Source organism: Anguilla anguilla, chromosome 19 (genome assembly GCF_013347855.1).
Source record: "Anguilla anguilla isolate fAngAng1 chromosome 19, fAngAng1.pri, whole genome shotgun sequence".
NCBI classification, from domain to species: Eukaryota; Metazoa; Chordata; class Actinopteri; order Anguilliformes; family Anguillidae; genus Anguilla; species Anguilla anguilla.
The window spans coordinates 11,222,832-11,249,013 of NC_049219.1; the positions used below are offsets into that span (position 1 = coordinate 11,222,832).

A 26,182-nucleotide genomic window follows, 5' to 3' on the forward strand; every position below is an offset into this window, starting at 1 on the left:
AAAAGTGTACGATAAAGCAATCTCTCTTTTTTTTGGGATCGCTATCGGACGTTATCAGGCACGGTGGCACACCGTTATCGGCACTAGCGGCTCTGGCCCTTCTCCCTGGTCGTGTCGGCAGAGCCAATGGGAGCCGCGGGACCGTGGAAAGGGGCGAGATCGGAGCCTGGGGGCTCTGGGCCGATAATGTATATAAGAAGGGGTCCGCGCTGGGGACGGGCCATCCTCCACAGGTGACGAGTAGAGCAGGAAGGACCATGAAGTGGCTCGTTGTGTTGCTGGCGTGCGCTGCACTCTCCGAGGGGCTCCACAGGTAAAGCAGGGCCGCTCTTCACCTGTCTGACACGGTGCTGGTGTGTGGACTGAGACTGCTCTCCGTCCGATTGACACTCTACTTCTGCGTTGACTGGGACTGCTCTCTGTCCGATTGACATTGATGCTTATTTCAAAAACATGAATTCAAAACTTATTTCCTAATATTCCTATTTCCGTATGATGCACGATAACACCCTTTCCCCTCCATCCCAGAGTCCCTCTGATGAGATTCAAGTCCATCAGGGAACATCTGAGGGAGAAGGGGATCGTCATCCCCTACAGCGACCCCGCCCTCAAGTATGAGCCCTACCGCTCCTTCGCCACGTCCGGCGCCGAGTACATCAACAACTACGCCGACGTGAGTGCACCACCTCGCCCCCATGCCGTGGGACAGGGGGGGGGGGCGGCCGTGGGACAGGGGTGGGGACGGCCGTGGGACAGCGGGAGGGGGGACTGGGGTAGCACTGGGGTCTGGGGTCTCTCCTCTCCAGCCGAACCTCACAGAGGCCTGTAATCTCCTCCGCAGACCACCTACTACGGGGCGATCAGCATCGGGACGCCTCCCCAGTCCTTCCAGGTGCTCTTCGACACTGGCTCCTCCAACCTGTGGGTGGACTCCACGTACTGCAACGACCAGGCCTGCAGTAAGTCCTTTGTCCGACTTTCCTGACAATATGAGGACATCTGCGTTCCGCAATTTCCTCAAAGGCTAGCCCACAATAAAAAAAAAAACGCTCTCAGATAATGCGCTTAGCTTCCCTAATTTTGTTCCTGCTTTTCAAAAGCTATTGTCCCCTCTCCCTTTTCAGTGCTGATGCAGCACGCTGGCCTTCTAACACCATGGCCTTCCTCTTGTAGTTTTAGGAGATTCAATGTTAGACTTCTTTCACCACTTGACCCCGCTGTGGTTTCAGTCAACGTGCATTGCTTCATCTAAACACACTAGACAAACACAGTTGGGTAAAACAGACATGCTGTAGAACGTGTGAGGTCCCAATCACCCCTGAAGAAAGGTAAATCTCCTCAACAAAGTAACAACCAACAATGAAACTGATTTTAAAAATTCACGAATGCAATTCCACATTATGTAAGAAAATCTGAAATGAAATAACAATTCATAGACCTGAGTTTGTAAAAACAACCTGAACAGTGTTTACAAACGTATCAAAATTCGTAAGCCCGAGTTGATTTTCTCCACTTCATTTTTCAGCCGCTCACACGCAGTACAACCCCCAAAGCTCATCCACCTTCTCCAGCACTAGCCAGACCATCTACCTGGGCTACGGCGCTGGCAGCCTGTATGCTGCCCTCGGCTACGACACGCTCAACGTGAGTCCGTCTTTCAGACGCCACCGGTCTGCGACTTCTGCGTTGGCTGGCTACACCCATCCTGAAGCACAGGGGTTTTGAGTTCGTATCCATCAGTGAAACATAAGCAACATTTTAAATCCGCGAGCAAAAATCTGGAAAGGAGGCACAGACCTTCAAAGCGGTTCAGCGCAGTTCTCTATAAGAGAGATTTATCGGTTTGCTTAAAGGTGCAGGGTCACAAATATGTGATTAGAACGCTCTTAACCGAACATTCTAACGCTGATGTAACACTCACTGCTGATAAGCGAAAGCAGTGGGAGTTGTAGTTCTAAACATTCCTAAAAACCTGCCCTTCAAAGGGTTAACTGTACTGTACTGCACTTCACAGGTTGCGGGCATCACCGTCACCAACCAGGAGTTTGCCCTGAGCACCCAGGAACCCAGCCAGCCCTTCCTCTCCGCGCAGTTCGACGGCATTCTGGGTCTGGCCTACCCCGCCATCGCCAGCGGCCAGGCCGTGCCTGTGATGGACACCATGATGCAGCAGAACCTGCTTGGGTCCAACATCTTCGCCTTCTACCTGTCCAGGTACTGTCCCCACCCCCAGTACTCCGCCAGTGTCTTATTGAGCCACACTGATCACGAACAATGGTCCATTCAGCTGTCAATCGCGGTCAGGTTTGCACCCTCAACCAATAGCGGAGGCAAAATGAGCACTGGTTACACCTCTGCAGGGCGCGCCCCATTACAAAAATGGACTGATATTAAGGCCTTACAATAAACTGTAAGGGCTTTGAAAACAGAGATTCCCACTTTTCCTGAAACATCATTATATATCAATCAGCTTATGAAAAAAAAAAAGATAAACTACACCATTTTAACCTTTGATTTGTTCTGTGGAGGAGCTTGATCAACATGTAGACAGGTAGCGGGGGTGAAAAAAAAGAAACGGGTACAGGTGCGGTCGCACAGGTGTACAGGTCACGTGTCTGTCTGCGTGACAGGGATGCTCAGCAGGGCAGCGAGCTGGCTTTCGGAGAGGTTGACCAAAGCCTGTACCAAGGCCAGATCTACTGGACCCCCGTCACTGCCCAGACCTACTGGCAAATTGGTATCGATGGGTACGTATCATTTTGAAAATTTTTTGACTTTAATTTTTGATTTTTCCTACTCATTTGTATTTACATATCATAACTGATTTTTTTTTCCCCCACTTGTTTTTAATGAAATCTCGTAATACCCCTGTGATACTCCTTAGTCTCTAGAACTGTCTGTAATTCATTACATCAGTCTTCGCTCAGAGCCTGTCTGGTGCGCTGAGGCACACAGCGTTCGACTCGCAGCCCTGTCTGTGAGTGTGCCTCAGCTCTGCTCTGCCACCCTGCAGGTTCCAGGTGAACGGCCAGGAGTCCGGCTGGTGCAGCCAGGGCTGCCAGGCTATCGTGGACACCGGCACCTCCCAGCTCACCGCCCCCAGCCAGTTCATGGGCAGCCTGATGCAGAGCATTGGCGCTCAGCAGAACCAGTATGGAGAGGTAAGACAGGCCCCAACCCGACCCCCCCACACCCCCTCACCCCCTCACCCCCCCCCGCCTCAGAGCACCAGCAGTACAAACATGCAACTCAACGCGCCAACCGACAGCCAACGCAACCACCATTACCATTATCACTTTATATTTCCTTAATAATCACCGCTCAGGTGTGGTCAGATTCACCTGCGGCTTGAGCCTCTTGAGGGATGTGTTTTTGGGGAGCGTGATGGTCCACTGAGTCACCCCGTCCTGTTGTCTTCCTGTGCCCTTGCAGTACGTGGTCGACTGCAGCCAAGTGCAGAGCCTGCCCCCCATCTCCTTCACCATGAGCGGAGTGAACTTCCCCCTGCCCGCGTCCGCCTACATCTCCGTGGTGAGTTCCCCGTCAGAACATTTCCGCTAATCGCCCAACGGCGTGGTTTCACAGGAAAATATTATGGGCTGTAGACGTTGTGCTTTTAAATCAACTCACCACACAGCTTCGTATGGTCTGTGTTTACCTCCGACTTCACCGAGAAAAAAAAGTGATTCCAACCAATGCAGATGTATAAGATCTTCAATAAGCCTCCCAAACCTACAGAAAACCCCATAGCCTGAAAACATTCTGCTTCAAGTGTTTCCTACTCTGCAAGTTGATTGGCTCGCCAATGCAACCAATCGCCCTTTACAAAACAGCTGACTGGTCGTAATTCCATCGCGATTCCCACGCTCATCCCTCACTTCAACCGTCTGTCCCCATCCAGCAAAACCAGGGCGGATACCAGGTCTGCGCGGTGGCGATCAGCTCCACCTACCTGCCCTCTCAGAACGGACAGCCCCTGTGGATCCTGGGAGATGTATTCCTGAGGGAGTACTACTCCGTCTACGACCGCGCCAACAACCGCGTGGGATTCGCCACCGCCGCCTAAAGCCGACCCGGTTCCGCCCGCCGACCCCGTCCCGACCCGCCCGTCTGCGGGACAGCGCCCTCTCCTTCGCCCCGTTTAATCTCTCATTGCAACGGTTCAGAGATTCGGCTCAATGGCTTAGAGGTTTTAGAACAATTATATTCACAAATAAACTGAACTTCCCCTGCTTCTACATCGAGTCATGCCTGTTATTAATCTAAAAAAAGGTTCGCTGGTTGCATTCTGATTATGCAGACATCATTTTAACCTTGGTGCACTGATTGAGCTAATTACCACAGATTGGAAGGTATTATGAAGGTTAGTTCTGTTTTCCCTAGAGCTTAAGGGTACAGAATTTCTATTATACTTGTTATTGCACAACAGCACTAATATACCTGGCCTCACATCAACTCAAAGGGAGGTGCTGATATAATATTAGAGACAAAAACCCTCATTCTTTGAGGCAGGATCGCAGCAGCCTACAAGCTAGTTGTCCAAATAGCACTAGCCAGAGTGGCGGGGGGGCCCCCCACGAGATTAACCAACCACAAGGGAAATCTATTTGTGTTTGGCCAATGGGGTGTGAAATTAAGTGAGAAGTGGCGACTGAAGGGGCGGGAGCGCGTTTAAGCTGTCCTTCAAAGCCCAGTGTAGCTCTGTGTCATCAGCCTGACCTTCCTGAAAAAGCAAAGGCCAAGGAGGTTCATAGGAACCCGATAAACCAATGAGAATGTCCCAAGAGAAGTTCGGCTGAGGGAACACAGGGATTGAGAGATTGGGCCAACAGATATAAAACTTTAATTAACTTTACTTTAATTCATAGTGTTTATTCAGTTCAGAATAAATCCTCCCCCAAAGATTTTTTTCTATGGAGTAGAGTCAGTATATATTACCCAAGGTCACTGGGGAAAATGTTAACACAAATGTCATGGAGAATACAGGAATACATTGAGCAGATTTTTTTGAAATTTCTCTCATTATTTTCGCTCTTTACACCAAAGCTTCAGGCAATCCCTTTGAAGAGGAAAATCTCTTTTCCAATTAACCTTCTGGAATGGACAATTTAGGGCTAAATAGCAGAAATCATTCATCATTATTTATTTTCTGACAGTGAATTAATAATGCTTGCAGACGACCAAGCATCATTACCGTGGTTTATAAGTCACGGATGCATAGTGTTTGCGTGTGGGTCTTTTCTGATCAAAGCATTACTCATAACTACCCGTATAAGAACACAAGGAAAGGCGACCATTCCTCCAAAGCAGGGAATTAGTGTCATACCCTAATCTTCAGCTAGATGTACGTGACACATCTAGCTGAACTGCATTCATGTGCCAGAACCTTTCCAGAATACTGGAAAAAATGGATGCTGCTTTTAAAAACCATCACTAACCTGCATGAACTTCACTGGTATCTAAAAATATTTCAAATAATTGCTTGGCCCAGGCTTGATCAGTACCTGATAACACAGCATCTGCTGAATACATATGTACTGCAAGGCAGTCTGATTCACAACAGAGTTTATACTCAATGTAACATCAAAAAGCGTATGCTTTCCTCTAAAAGCAATGTTTCAGGCAATAAATTGCTCTCAAGATATGGGTCTTTCAGTCAATCAGGAATTCATTTCCTCAGCTGACTGAGTTGAAATGCTACCCATCCCAACTCTGACTGCTACACAGAGCACGTACAGTGAAACACAAACACTTGATTGTATAAGAGACATTTTATTTTCTCAATAGCCACCTGTTCTTCTTCGCCCAGTCAGAATACCCATTCGCTGATAAGAGAAACAGACCAAACTGTACCAAAGCATGGGAAAATATTGGAATTAATTTCCGGCTGGCAATAAACCAAGCAATAAGCATTCAAAATTCACCGATTGTACGCATATTTTCCAAGCATCCGTCTCTCAGTTTATGACGGGGCAGATGACACTGATGCACTCGCGGCGATGAGGAGCCGTGTCACGGCGCGGACGCAACACCGCCACACAGAGCGCGCTTTAAATGTCACGCGTTTAATTCCAAAAGGCCACGCGGTCGCCTAATGACCCACGGTTTTACGCCTCAGCGGAAGCGGCGTTCGGGTCCTCGGGCCTGCGCCTCTTCCTGACATTTGGACTGGGAGAGTGACGCAACGGCACAGCCGGGAGCTCTCTCCGGTTTTGGGGCCGTCCCGCCGAAATCCACCAAAAATCCGCCAAACCTGAAAAATCACCGCAAACCTTTCCATGCGTTCAGCTCCTTCGCCCCGCCCACCCACTTCTGTTAACTCAGCCCTAAGGCCAAACGCAATAATTTATTCACGTCTGAATGACCAGGAAGGAGTGTTTGTCTCCGACGGGAAAGGCCAGGGGCTGAAAGCGAGGGCCGGTCGTAAAAATGTCACGCGGTCACGCGGAGCTTCACCCGCTACAATCGACTCATTTCGCTTTCACGCGAGAGATTAATCACGTCTATGCAAATACACCTCACTGCTGCTGAGGGTGAAAGGCACTGAATTATGACGCACTGTTTTTTCAAGCTAGAGCTTCACACACAGTGCCTGTTGGACCACGATTCGCCTGACAAACATTTAAGATTCTATAACAATACAAGCCATTTTTTGACTTTACAGCAAATAGCCAATGAGCAGCGCCTAAGTACACCTCTACATAGATTAACCAGCTTTAGATTAAAATGGATTAAAGTTTCCATGGCGAACAACAGGTTATTACCCACAACCCATTCAATCGTTCCTCTGGTTACACGGTAACCACGGTAATGCACAGTTGCTTGTTTAGGTTGAGGACGCACAGGGGCCACCTACGCTGTTTGAGTACTGAGCAGGATGAGTGCTGAAGGATGCTGGCAGCATTGGTGCTCGTTTTGCCTCTGAGCCAATCAAAGCTCTGCTTCAGAATCGAATCAGACATCAAAGCGCCCGTGACGGCCTGAGCTTTTAGCTGCTGCTCTCAAAGCCACAGGCGCAGGATAAACATTCAGCTGCATACACACACACACTCACACACACTCACACACACACACACACTCTCTCTCACACACACACACACACACGTTCGTGGCCATTGATAAGTCATATCATATGCAAACTGAGAGCTCTGTGGAGCTCGGCTGAAAGGTAAAAGTTGAGACTGTGTTCATTCGTTCACAGCGGGATCACGCACGTTCTTCATGAATCCCTCTTTGCTTTGCGAATGATACGTAGGCCACATGAAGTCCCAAAAAAGTCTTGGTAATTAATCAGGTCGAGGAAAATGTACTTTGATTGCCGCCAAAGAGCTGTCAAAATGAATCCCCAATTATAAGCACTGCCAGCTCGCGCATTTGCATCTGCACTGCCCCCTCCCCTAGTGCAGCCAATCAGTGGCTGAGTACACACATGTCATTTACATATTTTATGAAGGCCAAGGGGCGTCCTGCGCATTATATTAACCGTGAGCTCATGATGGAGGGCTAGGAGGGGTGAGAATAAGCTCGGGTTCCTGATTTCATCTCGGGGGGGGGGGGGGGGGGGGGGCTGTCTGTTCCACCTGAGAGCACGGCGACACGGCGACTGACAGCCAGGGGAAGGGCCCCGCTTCACACAGCAAGAAAATCACTTCAGCTGCCTCTCCTGTTGCTATGGCAGCTGAATTCATTTAGGGGGAAACGCAGAGCGCGCACCAATAAATAAGAGAGGCTCCTCTCACCACAGGCTCTGATTGGGCCAGGTCAGCTGACCTGTGCCTCACACTATTGGCCATTAATGATGTGGGTGGGTGTCTATTGTGTGCTCTTGTTTTTACATTATCAATTCGTATCACATCTATTAGCAAGGGGGGCAGATTCCAATGGGGTCAGTAACCCGCCCAAACTGCACACATCAAACTCTGGACCTGCCTCTCGAGCTTCATCTCCCGTGCACGCCAGCGAAAATTAAAAAGCATTATTGATGACAGAATTTTCTCGGCCTTTGACAAGCGTTAAATATTTGTTGATACAGAACGTCCTTTTGTCTGGCAGACGAGGAGATGACTGACTCACAGAGCTGTCATGACTGATTAAAGTCACAGCAAAACTCTCCTCTCCACAGAATGTCAATGAAGCAGCAGTAAAACGGCTACGTACCACCAGACGGCTCACAGAACCGTCTCACAATACTGAAAATTACACAGAACAGCTGATGGAACATTACAGGCAAGTAGACAAGCGGAAATATCCAATCATTTTTGAATTTTTCAATGCTTTTGGAGTCAGTTCCACATCTCCAAAAGACTCCTTGCAAAGGAAAAAAACAACAACATTTTTGCATTTAAGTCACCCTATCGATCTTGCTCCAGCTGGTCGAGTGTACACTAAATTTGATTTCACAGGAAAACTCATTTCCTGCAAGCTGAATTTAACTCATGGCAAGGGGAAACCGGAAAACGTGCAGCTGGAGCTGGCTCTAATTACTGATGGAATCAGAACGCCAAAAAAAAACCCCAAAAAAACAACGCACCTGCTTAGGAAGACGCACGGATAATTGCAAATGTAATACCCCAAATACATTATTTAGCAAGGAGGGAAGCAACAACAAAAGCCAGGAGACATGCTGATTACCATGCGAATGTATAAGCGCTCGGCTTACGCGCTGCGTGATTAGACTCATTAACCGGAGCGCCTCGACATCGATCAGCGCCCCGTTCGGCCCGAGAGGCCGCGCGCAATCAACGAGTTCGGTTTGGAGACGAAGCCCACTCGAGCCTCCGCGTCTCCCTCCCGCCCCGTAGACCTCCGCCGCACGCGCTCCCGCATTAATTACCGAATAATTACCGACCTAAGCGCCGCCAATTAAAACCGTTTTTTCCCCCGTTAAAGCTGTGGCGAAACATGCCAAAAACATAAACAGAAGGACGCCCCCCCCCCACCTCCCCCCCGTCCTGCTATGGTGATTGCAACTCTGCAACCGACGAGGTAATTTCATAGGCGGCTAAAGGGATTAATTGCATCTGCATAGAATCTGTTCTCACCAAGCCAGCTGATTTCATTTGGGGCACGCCACATGCTGTTTACACCACTGCTGCGCTTTTCCCAGTCTCTCTCTGCCTCAACCAATCCTCTTCTCTGAAGAGCCTCAGGCACCATCACATGAAGCTTATTGTTGGAGACTCAACAGACTGTCAGTTCATTAGAGGAATTAGAATTTGAGCACCGATGCAGATGGACATATTACATCTACCTGCAAAGTCCCAAGGGGGACCCTCTGTACAGGGCATGGCAGCAAAATAAATTAAAACTCTGGGACACAAAGTTTCTTTTAATTACAGCTAACGGTGACTTCATGTTATATTCGGATCATAACTATGAGGAATGCATTATGCATTGTATAACGCAGGGATTGTCCTTCGCCTTCTTTTTCCAGAACTTTCTTTTGGTGTCTCAACATCTTTTGGTGTCTCAAAAGAGGAGCACGGGATGAATAACAAGACAAAAAACAGAACTGGCATTTTAGGCACTGGACTTGATCACGCATATATTCAACAGTTTTTTTTCAAAAGGTTCCCATAGCAACTATCATTTTTGGGGATGTTACAGATAGTGCTATTTTTAGACACAGTAAAGTCCCAAATATTTAGAAGAACTGTTCCCTGCGTCTTAATCGTACCGATTTTCTTTTGTAATGGTGGCCAAAGCAATGACCGCCCCCCACTGCAGATCCTGACCTGAGATGCTAAAATTCAAACCTCAGCTGTCGAACGCGCGGTTACGTGCGCTGTCGCTGTCGCTGTGCTGTAGAGACGGCGGCTCAATGTCTCCAGAAACCGCGCGCGACTCTGACGACCCGCCATTCAACTTCATTTTGCCACCCGCTCTTATCTGTCCGGCCACACAGAGAATTCAGCAGAGAGCAGGAAATTACAGCCGAATGCCGGCCTTCGATCTGATAGCAGAGCAGCCCCAGTGTGATTTAACGTGACGTTTCACACACTGATTGTGTTACTGAGGCATTATGCAGCTGAACGGAAAGCACACACACACCATCCGCTCAAACAGAGAATTAATACCACACCCCACACGTGTGGGATAAGAGTGTGGTGATAATTTTGTTTGTATGTGTACACACACGTGTATGCATATATGTGTGCATGTGGAGACACACACACACACACACAGACACAGACTTGTATGCACTGTGACAGATACTATTTAGTACATGCGGAGTGTTAGCCTGCGTATAGGGATTAAGTGAAAACCCATCAATAATTTATTAACCTTTGGAAAATCAGAGCTATTTCACATATTGAGGACAAAGAGTGTTCTAGAACTCCACTGAATTCAATTAGCAGTAATGATTGTGGCATCGGCATTAGAATGTTCATGTATTTGTGACCTCACACCTTAAGGGGTTAGCGCAGCCGGTGTGGCGCATGCTATCCATGCAGTACTGCAACAACCCTTCCAGGTACATCACATGGCCTGTGTGTGAGCTTCACGGCTGGGTACAGGGATCTAGTCCACGGTTACGCAACACAGATTATTTAGTCAGGCTTAACTCTAAGGTCCTAAGCCCCTATTGTCAGAAGCCGTTACAGCCTCTGCATTGCCAAGTATAAAAATAGGAGCGATCATTTCATCTTTCAAACATGATGACAGAAGGTTATTTCGTCTCATATTAGCTTAATCTTCACTGCAGTCCCCAATGATATTTTGAAATATTTTTATATAATATTTTCTGATCCATCTTCTTCAGAGGGAGAAAGGGGCAGTGCTATACTGAGGAGACATCACCGCTTAGGGTGGGGTTCTACACATTTTCTTTGCTGGAGGATAAAGTACATTATATGGCACATTAAAAGTAAGATACATTATTCTTAGGGTAAGATAATTATTTTTTGTCTGGAATCCCCCTTTGAAAGCTGATATTAGTTAGCTGGCGTATACAGCGATAGCGCTGATGTTGCTGCAGCATGCCGTCCCTGCACTCCGATCCTGGCGGTTCCAGGCGGTGCCGGGGAGCCCCGCAGCGCGTGCGCGACGGTCGCCGTGTCAACGCCCGTCCAGCCGCGCTGAGCTCAGACACGGCGGGCAGGCGGGCGGGCGGGCGGGAGCAGGCAGGGGCAGCACCGGGCACGTGCGCTTTAGAGGGAGCGTGTGCCACCCTGTGCTGCCCTCAACCAACAGAGAACAAGACTGGCAGGAGGGGCCCGGGGATACGAAGCAGGACTCTGAACCGGGACCAGAGAAAAACAACGAGGGAATAAATCTGTAGTCCCAAAAACGCAGGCAGAACGTAAAAGCAGTAAATTTGCAGGGAAAAAAATGGCCCAAGTATTTCACACTAGAAATTACAATTAATTATGTTTGCTAATTGCTAACCAGCTAAACCTAAAAAATTGAAATGTTGTGTATTTATCAACACTCTCCACTGACATGAATACACCCTCAAAATAAAGTGACAGATTTTACCAACAAAGCAGCAGACAGGGTCCATTTGTGATTGATGAGTGCATTATTCATGTGCCAGCTGCATCATCAGGGAACGTTCTGTCGCCTCCATTAGCAAAAGTCCCGCGAAGCGCGGCGCAGATTGGGGGTGGGGGGTGGGGGGGGGGGGGTAGGTGAAGGCCGACGACAATCTATTGTTGAATTTTCCCCCCGATCATTGCCCAGGTGGCAGTGCGGTGCAGCGGTTAGGGGAACCAGAATGGGGTAAGAGTTTGAAAGGGGGCTGAGGGTCACGGGCGATGTGAGCGTAGCACACTTCTGATACCAACATCATCTACAGTTCTACGGCTGACTGTTACCCGCCTGTTTCTTGTTCCTCCGTCTCAGCGGCTGGGGAGAGAACGCTTACAGAAATAGCAGGCGGGGGGAGGGGGGGGGTCACGCCACCTCGCTCTCAGATGTATTTATGCGCTAAATGAAATGAGCAACCCGCCGCGCCGCGCGGGTCTCTGTGGCTAACGCCTTCGACGCAGAGCGGCGTGGCATGCAGTAAACGATCGCAGCATGCGGCCGGGCGGCTCCGGACCTCCGGGAGTTAGAGCCGCAATGGCTCACTTTTCCCACAGTTTCACTTAAAATTAGGGGATGAAAATTCCTGGGCAATGTACCAGACCTCTGAGAGTTTGAGCCGCAATGGCTCACTTTTCCTACGGTTTCACTTAAAACGAGGGGATGAAAATCCCTGGGCAGTGTACTACCCGGACTGTTTGCGCGACGCTAATTGAGCACCGCCCTCGTCAACTTCCTTTCCAGTTCTCTCTCTCCCGAGGTGAAATCCCGGCTCAGTGGCTCCACGTAATCAGAGGAGAAGAATGCAAAAGCACAAGAAGGCGTATTGCGCCAGGGACTGGAAGGACTTACAAGTGGAAGCAGAATCCTCAGGTGCCCAGCACTGCTACATTTCTCATTTGAATACATGAGAGCATGTGACAACAACTGACTACACAGATGCACTGATGGTAAAAATGCTGCTAGATTGTGGATCCATTTTTTTCACGGTGAAGACAACACATCATTATCTACCTAAAATATAAGCCAAAAACTCACCATTACCACCATGTGCCGCACAGTGCAGAAAGGCTAATCTGGCCTAAATCACTGGCACTCGTCCAGGATGTTTATGCCACAATCCAAACATAGGCATGCACACAAAATGAAATTGCACTGGTTTGCCAAACCTTTGATGATCCGACACTTTTGTCAGACAAATTCATTGAATAGGGACTTCTGGGCACATATATTTGCAATGTTGCAATGGTGAAACCCAACAAAGGGCCAAGCAGGCCTTCAAACTGCACGCACCGTGACCTCCGACCAAAAATACATTAAAATCGAACCAACCAAACGCACAGCTGGACAGCGATCTGATCGAGCAAGGCCAAAAGTGAGACAACCCCCCCAGCTCTATCTGCCGTTATTTCCAGCAATGGCACGGGCCGTCCCTGACATCAGCAAAGAGGGACAGAGAAACCCATACAAATCCCCTGCCTCTGACCTGCTCAACCACTTACATTTACATCCTGGGGCATTGCGAACGAAAGGACAATAGGCTGTTTATATCCTTTAACGGCCCTCGTCAATTCAGCGCCTCGGCTTCTCCAACCTATCCACGCATCGTCACACTCCGGTGGTTTTGGCTCTTCGCTTCTCTTTCTCTCTCTCGTGGCCCCAAGGTCATTTCCAATGTTATTTAAATGAAGCCGTTCACCTTATCGGGAGAGGGAATGGGACTAGGTAGAACGGTGGAGCCAGGGCTGAAACGTAATTTAATTTTTAAGATCTCACGCCGGGAACGTCACGCATCAGTGCCTCTGCGAGCGCCTCCGATTTATACAGCCGATGTGACCGACGCACATTTCTCCACCCAAGCCCCCTCTGGGGTAAGAAAAGCCATGCCATTAAACGGATAGTAGAAGCACCAACACAGGCGTCAGCCACAGGTCCCAGCGTTGAATAATGGAAGTAGGTACTTCAGGAAATTGGCACCATAACAATGCGCTACAGTACTACGACAGTACAGAACAGAATCAGACAGAATAGTGAACAAGCTCATTGCTACTGTCAGTATTAGCAAACTAGGCCTATATTTGATTGTCCCGGCAGAACACGTTCTGTCAGTGTGATTATGTGTAGCCTTTTACAACTAGACGTATGTAAAATGTCCTTTCCACTGTCTTCCTATATTACACGTGCATTTAATAAACTATATTCAGTCACCACACATGGACGAATCTGTTCCGACCGCAATTCATCGAAAATATGACGCAATTGCAAATGTTTGCAGAAACGCCATGTGTTCTATTTCGAGAATGTTCTCCATAATCGCTGTTTATATACACATTTTAACATATTGTCGATTGTGTCTGGGTTTCATAAGGAGTTTGTCAATGAGGCGAAATGTGCATCTTTGCGTAACGGTCAGAAAGTGGAAATAGCAATGCCCAGTAAACAGAGTAAAACCCCAGAAAGACAATAATCACAGATTTATTTTTTTCCCTGAGGCTAATAATATGAAACGCGTGCATGTGCGGCCCCATCAGAGCGTCGGGTGAGGTTTGTTTGGCTGGAACAGGGCGTGGGCCCGAATGAAGGCCGGTACTGTGTCAGTCTCAAGGAACGGCGATCAGGAACCTCAGGAACCTCGCCTACAGATCGGCTAAAACGCCGTCAGCATTTTCAGCAGCACAACACATAAACAAATCACTTCAGACGAGGCGACGTCATCTCATTGTATAGCCCATCCGATATGACAATCGCCACTTCGCCAAGCTTAATAGCGTAACGTGTAGATCTAGCGCAAAACCCCCATGCAGCAGTATCAACAGGGCGCAGACATAACGCTGTCCCGCTGGACATCAACACAACCTGACATTGTACTATCCCTGCCTGGTGACGCTGCCCTCTGCAGCGCGCGGTCGCGCAGCTCGGTCGCCCGCCTGTGCCGCGAGGAAAACAGGGATGCATTTGCGAGGCGCTCCTACCTGCAGCCCGGAGGAGAGAGGGAATGGAAAGTAGAGAGTGAAAACATCTCAGCCCTGTCCGCCATCTTCTTCCAGCAATGACTCTAAAGTGACTGCAGATAATCACAAAGCACAGCCCATTCGCAGCCAGAGAGAGTGCAGACAAACAAGATCAAGGGATGAGGAGGATCAGCGAGGTTTTCTCCCCTCTTCAGTGGTCACACTGCAGATGTCGCCCACACGACGCGTAAAAAGAGGGACTCCTTTCAACCATTAATTCGGACAATCCACATAATCAATAAAAAGAAACGCCAGGCTGCGTGGTGAAATGTTCGTTTTTCTGGTTCCGCAAAGGGCACCCTGCCATACACCTGCAAAGACCCGACGCCACAATACAGAATTTCGTCTATGGCACGCTCTGAGGAAACTGCGAGGTGGGAAAGCGAGCGCTGTCTCGTCAGCTCCAAAGGACGCGCAATGAGCTCTCGAGCTCTGCTCCATGCACTACGTAAACCGAACAGCATGATGCTGCGCGTGGGCAGTGCCAAAAGTGAAAAGCGGGAAACAGCACTGCGGATAATCCTATTACAGTCTGCTTTTAAGCGATATTCGCCCGCAGGCACACGTTTTGCTGTTAAATTCGTTTGAATAATCAAAGAAATTTCAAACGTTTATTCTATTTAAATGCTTTACCGATATCACTGTGTCACATGACCATGTCAATCACTTCGGGATGGTTGTACCGACTCAGAATGATGCCATCGAATTAACAATTTACTTTAATAATTGATTGAGATTGAAATGCATATTTAAGGGGTCAAAATATATATATATCTAATTCACAATGATCTTTTAAATATTTTTTCACAGAACAAAAATCCCTGCTCTCATAAGCGTTTCTGCGGTTTTATGCAAAATAAAACCAGAACAGAGCGACGAAAAAGGCCAGCACGGTAACATATACATATATATAAATAACAACACGGTCATATAAAGCTGAGAGCAGGCCTAGTTGATATTAATGGAACGTTCACGGTGGCGCTGTTCAGTGAATTGGGTGCTGAATTCCTTTAAAGGGCTAGGCTACAGTGCCACCTGCGGTTAAATTAGGCACCGAAATACACATTTAACCAGCGCACAGGAGTAATACAAAGCCTTTTGAACGTATACACCAAACACAGCCTTTTCCCCAAGTCGGCTTTCCGAACAATTTATCTCCTTTTCAGTGACCCGCTACTTCCGACCTTTTAAGCGAATTGTCTAATCCTGTTCTCCGAGTTATTTACACCAAACACTGTTGATTTACTGTTGTTTTTTTATTTAATTTTGAGCAATTTAAGTGTTTTAACCAACTGAAAATGTGATTTTCCCATTAAATTTTCTATTTATTTTTACTTCAGTGAAAATAATAAGCGTGATATGTGTAATTTGCGTAAGGTTTCAGCATCATATACCTTCGACCGCTCTAGAACTCCGAGGTTACGCATTTCAAATGTGAAGAACAAGCGCGAGCATCCACCATAACTGTCACTGCAATTTCATTCTGACATGCAAATCATTTACGGTCTCTGGTACTCTGAACGTGCTGTCTCTTTACCTATAATAGTCTCTGACGTACCATAATTACACCAGGAGCATGAGGTTACATAAGCAATCCAGTAGATGCGCGTTTTTCTAATGCGAATCATTGCCACAGTTCCTCTCCTCCAAGGGAGGTTTATATGCAAAAGACATGTCTGGAAACGACCGTGAAAAAAATGACATAAATGCTGTACAAATTGCTTTCCTTGCGCAGATATTTCAGAGAAGATGCTACTGTAGGCTTGTGTTTTTTCTTACATGGTCACCTGATGATAATCAGATAGACATGACTAAAGAAACCAGCAACCATACGACACTCTGAGTTCCAAAGCATTTCTCTTTTAATGTGGCTTCAACAATAAAGAATTGCTGCGGACAGAATGGTGGGTCCAGCTCTAGCCTTTCTTGTCAGCCAGCAGAAGATCCATGTATGCCCCAACAATTAGGTCTTCCTTCTTCACCCCAAGCTCTTCCATCAGTTTGTGGGCAATGGCCTCCCCCTCTTCTGCACTCTGTCCTTCCTTCATAACAACCTGCGTCAAACACACAAAGTCAGCCAAACCCCACACATCACACCATCCCCACTGCTCACACTCTTACTGTAGAATGGCAATGCCTTTTTACAGACTCTCTCTGGGACAGTTAAAGAGTACCTCAACCCAAAAATCATAATCTACTATGTTCTGTCTCAACCTCAAAATAACTGGTGTGACCTGCATCTCATATGACAAAATCACATTAAATATCAAGCAAGTATAATGAAGAATACTGTAAAACCATGATATATCTGTTGTTGTCTCTGTGTTTGACAAAACTGAAGAGCTATAGTCCTGCTTCAGTTTAATCTAAATTGCAGAGTCCAATAAATTTTCAGAATCCACTCTTTAAAATGAAGGAAAGGGGCGGAGCTAAACCCAGGGGCATCGTTCTTTTTCATTTCTGGATCTGCACATATTCTTGGGCTGTGGCCTAAATTATTGTATTTGACACATTCGAAATGAGAGCGATACATTATTTCTAAGGTGAGGACCAACATATTAAACAATTATTTTTGGCTGAAGTTTCCCTTTTGAACACAAATTGTGGAACTGATGTGTGTTTCTCTCGAAGCGCGCTCACCTCCAGTTCCATGAAGTGGCCGAGCCCCTCGACGGTGTCCACGTGGACCCGGGTCTGACCCACCATGTAAAGCTGCCGCTCCTTTTTGACTGCCCCCTTGACCCCTAGTGAGTCTGAAAGGACCCGCTATACAAAAATGAACAACCCCGTTCAAACTTAAAGGTCAAGAAAAATGAAATCTGTGAATTCTCTGCTGGTGTGTTGTTTTAATACTTTTTTTTTTGCAGTCACAAACGGCTGGGAAATATTTTTAAACGATTCTTGCAAAAAGCCTGTGCTGAAATCGGTTCATTTCCCCATAGCCGATTTATCTTTGTGGGCACGGTCAGAAATTCCGGACAGCATTTAGTAGAACAAAGAAAATGAAAGACAAACGGGTGAAATGTCACTCGGTAGAGCGGATTCAAAACGGAACACGCCGAACTCACCGTTCCCCCTACATTCCATCTGTCACTCTCAAGCAACATTACAGCTATGGCAAGAGTGGACCACAACCCGTCAACAAGATGTTTGAAAACGTGGCAATCGGAGTGAATCAGTGTTTTGTTGATGGAGCACTTACTGCCAGGCCATCTGGGTCTTGTGTCAGAGAGATGGAATAGTTTGAGAGCTTTGGCCCGTCAACATCCGGTCTTTCATAGAATATCAGCTGCCCAGTCCCATTCTGCATTTGAAACGGAAGACATTTCAAAACTGCCCTGCGACCATAAACACAAGGTGCAGCTTCCGCAGCTTAAACGTGTGTCCGTTTTATTTTTGAAAGAACATGCAAGCCTTTTAAATGCTAAACAATAGTTGTCACGTTTCATTAAGAATATTAGGATGCTCATTAATATCAAGACTATCCTAATACTATTTATAAATACTGGTATGCTGTCTTAAGTAAAAACGCTAATCTTCTTACCATTAAATTCCTCAGTTTAAGGCGGCCTTTTTGCGCATTAAAAAAGGTGTCCTGTTGGCGAATGAGAGTCCCGGCTGATCTGCTCAACTCCTCGGCTCTCTTTTTTAAGAGCGCCAGGTTACGGACGGCAGCTTTGATCTCTACGTTAGACGGCATTTCTATAAACCTTTCAGAAAAGAGAAAAACGGACGGTTGTTGTCCGGCAGAAATAATGGTTTTATTTAGCTAGGTAATTTATCATTGTAATTGCACAGATCTAAAGCAGGGCTACAGCAATGCAGGGGGTCCATAGGTCCTCGTGGACCAGCGTCTGCAACCGACTAGCAACTTGCTGCAGAGGACATGAAAAGCCGAAATTTGTCAAAATCGCCATGCTTTCGATCCAATATAGCTGTAGTTGATCAGCAATTTTATTACTGTCGTCATGGGAACAGCTAATGAGAATCACAAGAAGACACGAAATATTTCTATCCAACACTAGTGCACTGTTTCCAGCTGAGCTAGCTAGCTAGTGCTACCCATGCTAGACAAGAGCACCAAATGTCGTGTGTGTGACATTGCATAAACATTACGTGGGCAATTTTTTTTTTTTAAATGACACACGTCGCTTTTAAAAATGTTTAGGTTATAAAAAAAGTAGCCGAAACACATTTTTAGGACACGGGCTTTAAGTATCCCTCCTTACCTTCCACCTTCCGTGCGAATGTCACAACCCACTTGGGTTGCCAGATCCCAATTAAATCCTACTTTGAAACAACGAGATTTCGTGACATATCTCTGCAGTGTTGATGCCCAAAAATACCGACTGATTTTACAAAGCGATTTTGGACTGGATTAATTAAAAGCCACGCATCTACTATTCACTAAACATGCCGAGGCTTTCAATTCCAGAGTATGCTTTACTTTCTTTGCGTTTATCTTTGTCAACGACAACTTAGTAATTATTACTGTTGCTTCATTTTCAATTGTTTGATATTGTCAAGAAAATTCCCAAGAAAATGATGATTTGGAACTTGTTACATACATCTTACACACATACATACACACACATACATCAAATTTTGCTGTATGGCCGGTAATCAATTTGCAAGTAGTTAAATGTATATTATATAGGGAAATCCCATGAAAACACTTGCTAAAGATAATAACGTTAATCTGTCGTTTATTAAATGGCATTGTGGCAAACGTGTTGCATAAATCCGACTATGGTGGAGTGCAACTGGTCTGAAACCCAGATTCCAGTTTCTATGGTTATACCCTTGTGGAGACTTTGTTATAAACCTGGCAACATGTTACAGAACGCGCTGTGAAAACGAGTGCTTATTGGCTAATACATCCACAATGGCTACGTAATAAAACTCCCGCGTTAAAGTGGGAGACAAAGATTTCCATTGTCCCTTGCAAAACGTGGAAATGCACGTACCGTTGTGCAGACAGAGTCAGAAATGGAGTACTGTATATTAAAAACAGAAATAGGCCGAGCTTCAATTGGACATCAACCAGGCGTGTTCTGGATGAAACCCATTTTTTTGTTTTGCGTCCCCCGTGCAACGGTTTCCGGGGTTGGTTACCCAGGGGCAGCTAGTGACGTAGTATTTATTCATGCCGTACACAATAGCCAAATTGTATGTAGTATCGAACAAGTGAACATTACTATTAGGACCACAGGACAAGTGAACAATACCAATACTCGGTATGACGTACAGTTTACTTGAGTCTCATTTATTGCAATATGCTACTAGTTCTGCTATGTAGTTTATACCCCTTTGATTGACGGATTCTTCTCACATTGTGTAGGACGAATTAGGGCTGTTTCCATACTTAGCCTATGATAACACGCTTGAAGCAATTCATTTAGCGATGTACACAGCTAAACGAGCCAATTATCGCCCTCGGGGTTTTCAGACCAATGAATGCAATCTCCAGTCGAGAACGCGGTGTTATCAGACGTATCTAGCTGCACAATCATTGGCTACAGCAGTCTCACTTTTTTTTTTTTGGTCTGCTGTCGGGGATGGCATGACATGGGCATGCTGCCTTACGTTGAACTGACTAACTTGGTACCTTACGCTTACGTGCAATACAGGGCTGTGGGAATTAGTGTGTCATTGATGAACTGCCGAACTGATTAAATTGCTCAAGGAGTCCTACCATTCCCATGTTGAAAATAGCGGCTACAGGTGCGGATGCGGCAAAGGGAACAAGCGTTAACGCCGCTGTCAACCTGAGAGTGCCTGGTTCGAGGGGTGGCAATGGCGATGCCGACTCGGAAGCTGAGTTTTATCCTAAGGGGCGAACGGAAGAGGTTGACGGTGACACTAAAGGCAAGGCGTATGCCTTCTGCAGAGAATTCCTCTCCGGAATGTGGAAGAGCATCGCCGAAGAGGATTTTCAAATAAGCATTATCAGGTGCAATGATAAACCATTCTGTTGCTAACATGTTATGGAGCAAATGTGGTGATGCCACACGGGCTCGTTAACTTACTTCCTATTTTATGCCAACACCGCGTTTATCAGTGAGACAGGCGCATTGTACGACGTAGCTGTGCTTGGTCGCAAATGCAACGCAGTAACTTACTAACTTACTACCCCAGGCTACTGGTGCTGGTATCTCTGACTACAAGTTGGTATGCTAACATGACGTATTTCTTGAAGACGTGTCCTTTTAGCGACTGGTTGCTATAGGTACAAACCTGACCACAGACAATATATATCCGACAATCTGTCCGTTCCTTATACATGTGTACTCACACACTAGTGGTAAATTAAGATTTAAGCCTATAACTTGCTTAGACTCAGCTTTTTAAAAATCTTTTTTACATTCAGAAAGGGTGTCAGCTTCTACTTACATTTCTTTCCTGTCAGCAACATAGAGAACACGGTTAAATGTTCAGTGTTAACTCCTAGTGTACAAATGCTTTCTAAACTCTGTTATGCATTGCAACTGTAAACTACTGATCAAAAAATGAAATACTGAATGATAATAGTATTCTTCTGTATGCCAGGTACCATACAGGTACTAAGGTTTTAAAAATGTGCAACCTTTGCACCTGCTCAGTGTTCTTACAATGATGTGTCCCATTGGCCTTACCTTTAACCCCTTTAAAAATTATGTAACATTTTCTGTTGACAGTATTTACATCTATCTATGTAAACTGCCACTGAGTCGTGTTAGTCACTCTGGAAAGACATAATGTGAGAAGTCCAAGAGCAGACTGGTTAAACACTACATCTCACACTACATAGAACAGACCAGCCACTGTTCAGATTCAGTGCAGCCCTTTCATCTTGTTTCTATTGCAACCAAAAAACAAATTATGGGGCTTGTATTTCCCTCTCTTCTAATATGGGAGTGGTCCCTTTTGTGTGTGTGTGTGTGTGTTTGCGTCTCCAGTGGTGGACTGAGTAACCTGCTTTACCTGTGCAAACTGCCCGACCATGTGGAGTGTTTGGCAGACGAACCTCACCAGGTGTTGCTCCGAATCTACGGGGCCATCTTACAGGTGCGTTCCTCCACCTCCCCCTCACACCTGGGCAGGAGGGACGGGTTACAGTCACGAGAAACGCATTCACATACCTCAGGCACACTGAACAACGTGTAACGCATGGCTGATTCATAAGGAAAGATCAACTGTATTAGCCTGGTTTCCTCTTTCTTAAAACGTAAACAATCAGAGAACTGCATTCTGCTTTCTCTTTTCAGAAATGAATAGTTGGTTTTAAGAAACAGAAACTTGCACATTAATGGAATACTCTGATAAAGGCCACACCAGGTGTGTGTTGTAGGGCACAGGTCTGAAGTCATGTGGACAATGATTGTTTTTAATGACAATGATGGCTGAGTTTGATGGCGTGTGTGTGTGTGTGTGTGGCAGGGCGTGGAGTCACTGGTCCTGGAGAGTGTGATGTTTGCAATTCTGGCAGAGAGGGCTCTAGGCCCTCAGCTCTACGGGATCTTTCCGGCAGGTCGTCTGGAGCAGTACCTGCCTGTGAGTGAGGCCTAGGAATGGGCACTGTTCTACATAACTGCATTTTAAATATGTGTTTGCATACATGTGATTCTTATGCTGCAGATTGCTTGCTTCTGTTTAGTGTGGTTTGTTCCTGTCACCTGAAAAGCAACCTACAGCTCCACCATTTTGACTGCATTTCATCTGTGTATATTCATTGCAAATGTAAACACATTTTGACTGTATCAAATGTAATGTATCTTGGCTACAAAATGCAAAATAGCACGGCAGGTACTCGGGAGCCATTTTGCATTCGGTAACCACGATGCATTTTGGCGTGTCACTGCCCATCCCTGGTGACACGCCCATCCCTCACACGTCAACGCTTCAGAGGCCCGTCTGAGCCCCGCCAGGTGTGCTAAGGGCACGTCGCCTTTTGGCCTTGTTTTGCAGAGCTGCTGTCTGAGGACAGAGCAGCTCCGCGACCCGGAGCTCTCTGCGGAGATCGCCAAGAAGGTGGCCTGCTTCCATGGGATGGTCATGCCATTCAACAAAGAGCCAAAATGGCTGGTTAGGACCATTGACAGGTAAGGCGCGGTCACGCGGCAGGTGCAGTCGCTGCTGGTTTCCGGTTCATTAACAGCCGCTTCTCAAAGGGGAACTCCATAATAACCAGGCGGTTGCTTCAACTACATGTTGCGATTTGTATGGCTTGAGGTGCAGGTGCAGTTTTAGAAACCTTGTGACATAAGCACTTTGTATTTGCAGTGTCATGTTCTAAATTTGCCTCATGGTTCTCAGATTACATTTTATTTAATCCTAATCTTATGATGTGATCACACTGTCAGCAGAAGATCTTGGGCATACTGATAAGTTTTCCTGAAAAATAAAACTGAGAGAAGGTAACTGGTTTTTTTGTAATACACCTTCATGCCCTTCTGTGGATCAGATACATGGATCAGGTACTGGGGTTGAGGTTTGTCCGAGATGCTCAGGTGAAGAAGTTCAACAAGCTGATGAAGCACAACCTGGAGGCAGAGCTCAAGGATCTCTGGTGAGGGGGCGGGGCTAGAATGTTGAGGTTTACATTTGCTTGATTGACATGTCTCCCTCAGGCAAAGCTCAGTTAGAACACTCAGCATTACTTACCGTAATCTCATACCGTTCGGCAAATGATACAGGTGCCAACATACACAACCTGACATAATAGAAGAGCTTACTCCATAGGCCCAAGCACAAGATGTGTTACTTCATGCGTGATATAGTATCTGAGATTACTAGAAACCACTTTTTGTAGCTAATCACGCTGGCCAATCAATAACAGAAGCAGAAGATAAACTGGTTTGCCAGCTACTCCAATATACTTTTTGACAACACAAACAAAGAATTGAGAATAATTTAGAAATGTTCTGTATCCCAAGACTGCCGAATTCTCAAAGTGTATCGTGTCCACACATAGCCTACAGAGGGACTGGTATTGATTTTGGACGCAAAACATCTAAAACCCTGTGTTGGTCATTTTGTTGTTCATTTTACAGTACAATCTCAGCTGACATCATAAAAGAAACATCTCTCTTACCCCCTCTACAGGACACTGCTCGCTGCTACGCCCTCTCCAGTGGTGTTCTGCCATAATGACGTTCAGCCGGGTAAGGGTGATGAAGGCTCACACCTCACTCTAATTTTAGCCCTCTGACGATCTCCAGATGGGGTGTCAGTCTCTCCCTAGAAGACCAAGGGGAAACGCATTATTCAACCGATATCTTCGCTGTTGTCAAGATCTGCATATTTTTTGTCCAGTAAAACAAATCAGACATAAATGTATTTTAACTTATTATTTAATAAAACTATTTAAAATAGGTTTTTTAAACATTTAATTTTAAAACATTTTCAAATGTTTTTGTATGACATTTTATTCCATAGGAAACATCCTCATGTTAGATGACTCAGACCCCTCTTCAAAAGGCAAGCTCATGCTGATTGACTTTGAGTACAGCAGTTATAATCACAGGTAAAACAAGGACTTCAGTAACATTTACACTCAGTCCAAGCTGCAGTTATATTGAAAATACAACTGAGAAAATATACTGTCAGAAACAAGCATTTGTTGGATATACGTATGAGTACTAATAGAACATCTTAGTTCTTTCACAACTTCTTTTTCTTATTATTTGCTTTGTGTGAATCCTGCTTTAACGCAATGCATAATCACGTGTACATGTATACAAAAGACAAACAAATGCTGTGTTTAAGGGGCTTCGACTTTGGCAATCACTTTTGCGAGTGGATATATGACTACACCCATGACCAGTGGCCCTTCTTCAGAGAAAACATGGACAATTATCCAAACAGAGCGCAACAAGTAAGTTAACCTGCTCAGTGCGACTGCTTGTGGCACAAATCTTTATTTGTTCCAACCTGAAACAAGACTGTGTGAATTATGTTCTTTTTCAAATGCTCCCACCTAGTGGACAAGACTGGTGTGGCTATTAAAATGCACATCAGACCGATGCCTGAAAAAGAGGTCCATTTAAAATTCCAAACATGAATAAATGACTGAGATTAGATCCATCCTTGCATGATGTTAACCACAATTTGGGAAAGCTAAGGCTGCTTAAACATACGCGTGCGAAAGTTTGTACGTTTGCTCTTTTTGTCGTAGCTGCATTTCATCCGAAACTACCTGTCAGAAAGCAACGGCTACGCCGAGGATGCAGGGCCCGAAGACCGAGCGAGACAGGAAGAGGAGATGCTCCTTGAAGTAAACCGGTGGGTAAAAACGCTCACACATAACGCTGTTTCTGTGAAAGGCTCTGCAGATGTTAACTTACGCAAGCGCAAATCCGTTCATGCACTTCACACAAAAACCGTGCTCCAGGTTAACTAGCCCCACTGTTTATTTGACGGGACGTTTTCGATTAGAAGTTTGGACTTACAGCTGCAGACCGCACATGCATTAATGGAGAAAATGGTTTATTACGGTCCAGTACAGGACTGAACAGTGAACAGGTGTGTACAGCTGACTAGGTAATTGAGGAACAGTAATTGATTTATGCAGCGTTCCTCTTCACACAGGTATGCTTTGGCTTCACACTTTTTTTGGGGCTTGTGGTCCATCATTCAAGCAAAAATATCCAAAATCGAGTTTGGTTATTTGGTAAGTATGTTTTTACATCTCTCTGGCAACAACTTTAATGCACTTGAAATTTGAGCAGCACTGCAGAGTTCCTTAAATTTATTGTCGAATTTTACCTCACAATCTGTTTATCCTTCAAATGTTTTCTTTCTGATTTTCAGGATTATGCGCAGAGTCGATTTGAAGCATACTTCAAGCAAAAAAAAGCTTTTTACATAAGGAATCTCTCTGACTTTCTAAGGACAAATCGACTGGGCTGTCATTTCTTCAGAAAGTGCACCCGCTTTGTTCGTGCTTTCCTAAGTTTTGTCTCTCTCTTCTCCTTTGAATCTCGTGGTGCGAAGATAGTCCAGTGCAATTGTTGGGAATACCAAGAAACAAGACCTGTCAACAAGAGAATGCTAAAGGAAAAACCGCATCAGGCATTTAACACACCTGAGCACACCTGACAACCGCCAGCACTCCCCACTACACCTGAACATATCAACACGCAGATATAATCAGCATTCCCTCTGTGCTCGTGGGGGAAAGACTACACGCAGTTGTGAAAACAAAGATGAGAACTTGTGATGAGAACTTGCCGTGTATTTACTGTACACTCTGAACTGCAGGTCTGAACTTTCCTCTGCTTGTCTCTGGTTAGCTCACGCCATTGTTTTGAATTGTGCACACTGAGCTGCTGGGCAGTGTAAGTCAGGTGTATACACTCAAGACCGAGGTAACTGTTGTTTTAAAATGATGTAAGTGCAGTGATGATGAAGGACATCCTCTAAAATCCTCATGTTTAGGACGCACTGTATATTAATTTTAAGTGTATTTAATTTAGCATTGTTTTTTCATTACCTTTTTATTGTGTTGTCTCATGTTTCTCTACCTGATGATACAATAAAGATGATATCCTGCAAAAAATATCTCCTTCATTCATTCAGAACTCCTTTCATCAATTTGCACCACACTATGATGTACGGACACTGAGTATTGTGAGAAACGTATATGTATTTATTTTTCTCACATT

At 45.8% G+C, this 26,182-nt stretch overlaps 3 protein-coding genes across 3 annotated transcripts in view; 2 read left to right on the plus strand and 1 right to left on the minus strand.

Moving 5' to 3' along the window:
* Positions 1–14,992, minus strand: part of LOC118219151 (C-Jun-amino-terminal kinase-interacting protein 2-like) — a 40,489-nt gene extending 25,497 nt beyond the window's left edge. Inside the window, exon 1 of the mRNA XM_035402097.1 lies at positions 14,499–14,992. Coding sequence (XP_035257988.1) covers positions 14,499–14,563 — 65 coding nt within the window. The 5' untranslated portion in view covers positions 14,564–14,992. The remainder of the gene's footprint in view (positions 1–14,498) is intronic.
* LOC118219157 (gastricsin-like) lies at positions 258–4,238 on the plus strand. The gene is made up of 9 exons (XM_035402108.1): positions 258–313; positions 529–673; positions 842–959; positions 1,526–1,644; positions 2,015–2,214; positions 2,631–2,747; positions 3,014–3,161; positions 3,433–3,531; positions 3,902–4,238. Exons 1-9 carry the CDS (start codon positions 258–260, stop codon positions 4,064–4,066), a joined length of 1,167 nt encoding a protein of 388 aa, XP_035257999.1. The 3' UTR covers positions 4,067–4,238.
* A 4,498-nt stretch (positions 14,993–19,490) lies between the features above and the next one.
* Positions 19,491–26,076, plus strand: LOC118219154 (choline/ethanolamine kinase-like). Its single transcript, XM_035402102.1, has 11 exons — positions 19,491–20,490; positions 21,476–21,584; positions 21,957–22,070; positions 22,485–22,618; positions 22,981–23,085; positions 23,622–23,680; positions 23,955–24,042; positions 24,285–24,393; positions 24,694–24,800; positions 25,107–25,188; positions 25,329–26,076. Exons 1-11 carry the CDS (start codon positions 20,240–20,242, stop codon positions 25,614–25,616), a joined length of 1,446 nt encoding a protein of 481 aa, XP_035257993.1. The 5' UTR covers positions 19,491–20,239; the 3' UTR covers positions 25,617–26,076.
* The last annotated feature ends 106 nt before the right edge of the window (positions 26,077–26,182 follow it).